Below are 3,133 nucleotides of genomic sequence, written 5' to 3' on the forward strand. Positions count from 1 at the left end.
TACTTTTATTTTTTATAACTCTTCAATTGATTGAATATGATATCTTTTATTTTGATGCATACTGAGAAAGAAGATAATATCTTTTGAACTGGAGTAAAAACATGGAGAATATCATAATTAAAAATATCTAGAATATCATAATCCAATCCTATTATATTATAATCTAATGTCTTAAATCCTAAAGATATTAAATCGATGTAACAAATGTAAAAACCTAGTATAATTTCTTTTCGTTCAATCTTCATATCATCCTATTTGATTATCAATAAAAAAAGAGAGAAAAAAAAGATGTATGAAAGGAGTAGGAAGAATTTATTGAAACAAAATAATAAGTTGAGGATATTTACATGCATAATAATGTACAGACGGTATCTTAGAAACATTAAAAAAAATAAATAGAAAAAAGAAATTGATTGGTAATAAATAGACTGTTGCTGTTAGTTGGAAAGTAACTGATGATTTAATCGAAGTTATCCCATTAAATAATACATATAACAAAATAATTATTTTAACGAGCTCGCAGAATTAATTATTATTAATTAATTAATTAATAATCTCGTGAAATAACCATCAAATATTATTAATTAATGTATAACAATTTTATTGGCATTGGCCACACTGCTGATGTTACCAATTTGACAAGGAAACAATAAGATATCTGAAACCAAATGATTGACTTCATCAAACATGATATTAAAAATGTCAAGTAAATCACAGAAACACGTAAATGGCTTCAGTCAAACAATTCACAGCTGGTCACACTGGGTTGGAACAAACGACAGCATCTTACTCTTCAGATCATAGAGTATCTGTAGATTCTGCTGCTGGAAGTTGCCGAGGATGGACAAGCCACTCGACGGCATGATCGTTAGGCAAAGCGAACCGTCGCTTGAATCCATGATCATGTAGTTCTCCGCTGGCAGATGCAAATCGGCACCGTCGAAGTGGAACACCAGCTTTGGAACCTCCACCGACGACGATGCCGACGGGGCCAAGAAGCACAAGTCGAGACCGATCTCAGAACCATCGGCAACTGGGAGCTGCATCTGGGACAGGAACTCCTTCTTCAACCTCCTGTACGCACCCACTTCCAGGTAAGTGATGGAGGTGCCGGAGTCTATGATCAAGCCACCGGATCCATCTTCTTGCACCGCGAAGGTCGAGCTCGGAATCTGTAGACGGTTTCCGCCAACCGAGATGTCATTCAGGGAGAGATAATATAAGGCTGGGTGTTTAGGGTTCTGCACCAGTGGTGTGGATTGGATCGCACTTGCAGCTGCACTGGCGGTGAGATCAGCCAGTGAGCCAAACAGAAGGGGGCTCTTCTTTGAATCATCCAAGGAGGTGAGGCAGTAGGAGAACTTCCCCAGGTCGAGTTGTGATATCAACGACAACGGTCCTCGGCCGAGTCCGACGAGACCGGAGCCCTGCGAGAACCCACTGCCTTGGTTGGTGTCGCCGCAGCCAAAGGCGACGTCAGAGACTGCGGTTGAATTCTCAGTCCCAAAGGTAAAGGTTTCGCTTGCGAGAACACCTTGAGTCGACGAGGAGTCGCCATAAGAGTACAGGTATTCGCAGCTGGAAGCACCGCACGTGAAGGTAGGAAGAGCCTGACACAGGTTGCTCGAGCATGGAAGGTTCGTGTAGGTCGACGAGCTCGATGGATCGAACACGGGAGTGGGTTGGCTGAAGCACTCGTCGCAGGGCTTGCACTGCGTCCATATGAGGTCGCTGCCGGTGTCAATGATGGCCGGGAATGCGAGACTCGGAGTGCCGATGGCCAAGTCCATGAGGAACTCACCATCGCCGGCATGGACCGGAGCTTGGACCTCATTGGCAGATGCCGCGGCTTTCATGGCCCGGGTCGTCAACCGTGCCATCCTGCGGCTGCTGCGAAGTGCTGCTCGTTGGAGCAGCTCAAACTTGGAGAAGTTGCCATTGGAATCCACATGGGTTAGCTCTACTCTGAGGCCGCTCAACGCAGAAGAGGCCCGTGGAACAGCCATAAGGATCATGGCCACGACAAGAGGAAGGAAGACTTGAATGGCTCTCATGTCCAAAGTGGCTGCCGAACGCAATTGGGTGAAAGGTCTTTACTAGGCTAGATTTCAATCATCAAATACTTTTGTTGACCATAGAATGGGAAGACAAGAAGTTGGAATGGATCATAGAGAAGGGGAAGATAGAAATGCTCCTCTTATTGGATTCCTTATGTACACTTTAAGGTTTGGATAGGTAGGATATCTGTTTGTCCTCAAAACAAAATAGATGGTTTAGATCAGTGCTTTCATGTGATAAAAATTTCTTGGGTCATACACTGTACTACAAGATATTAGGGTGTCATTGACTAGAGAAAATAATGTGTGTAGCAACAAAAGGTTTGGTGAGCAGCTTGTTTCCACTGCAATAGAATAGTGCTGATAGAGCGTGGAAGGTCTTCCGATTTGGTGAGGTTTGGTGACCTATCAATTGTTGGTTCACTAATGTAAACATCATCAACGACCCACTAATGATAGGAGTTTCTTGCCTGTTTGGAAAAAATGAGATATGAGGTAATATTCATCGTCATTCATTCATGAGACATAAAATGTTGGGTCCAGCCCATAGGTGGGCTTGGACTGGACCCTGATCTATTAAATAAAAAGGAAGGAAACCTATTAGAGTTGGCATGAGAGGCGTGCCTACGAACGGTGATAAGACCCTTAGAGTTTTATTATAGAAGAAGAATAAAGAAAATGAATGATCACTGCAAGAGGACCAATTTCCTTGATCACTTCAAATGGATCAACCTCTTGGGGTTTGCTAAATATTAGAATAATATTTCATAAATGATAAAAAGAAGCAGATACATCCATATTCATAGAGTTCCACTATTGAGTCCATCAACTCCTAATAAAATTAATAAATCTCAAATAAGCTCTTATCCGACTTCTATTAGACTAGAAAAACTTAATAGAATATAATTTGAGAAAGCTAGAGTTTTGAAGCTTTTGCTAGATGATTAGGTGACTAAATTTGATCGATTTTAACCCAAATTTTATATGAAGAATCATATGTAACAAGTTTTACGATCCTAATAGTGCCAATCTATGATTTGACCTTTTTGAGATATTTTTTTGATATACCCACTTGG

General features: G+C 41.3%; 1 protein-coding gene across 2 annotated transcripts; it reads right to left on the reverse strand.

The window, feature by feature from the left end:
• Positions 1–659: 659 nt before the first annotated feature.
• Positions 660–2,238, reverse strand: LOC135585513 (aspartic proteinase nepenthesin-1-like). 2 transcript variants are annotated; one of them, XM_065079423.1, is made up of 2 exons: positions 1,248–2,238; positions 660–1,172 (listed from the first exon to the last, which is right to left on the reverse strand). In XM_065079423.1, the coding sequence occupies exons 1-2, from the start codon at positions 2,052–2,054 to the stop codon at positions 747–749; spliced, it is 1,233 nt and encodes a 410-aa protein (XP_064935495.1). In that variant the 5' UTR covers positions 2,055–2,238; the 3' UTR covers positions 660–746. The 2 variants fall into 2 exon arrangements, with proteins under 2 accessions (XP_064935495.1, XP_064935494.1); XM_065079422.1 differs by having other exon boundaries at positions 660–2,236.
• Positions 2,239–3,133: the final 895 nt, after the last annotated feature.

Source organism: Musa acuminata, chromosome BXJ1-8, assembly GCF_036884655.1.
Source record: "Musa acuminata AAA Group cultivar baxijiao chromosome BXJ1-8, Cavendish_Baxijiao_AAA, whole genome shotgun sequence".
Taxonomy (NCBI): domain Eukaryota; kingdom Viridiplantae; phylum Streptophyta; class Magnoliopsida; order Zingiberales; family Musaceae; genus Musa; species Musa acuminata.

What these genes read in the sequence shown, in the direction of transcription:
- LOC135585513 (XM_065079422.1), bottom strand. Translation starts at nt 2,054, where the DNA reads ATGAGAGCCATTCAAGTCTTCCTTCCTCTTGTCGTGGCCATGATCCTT.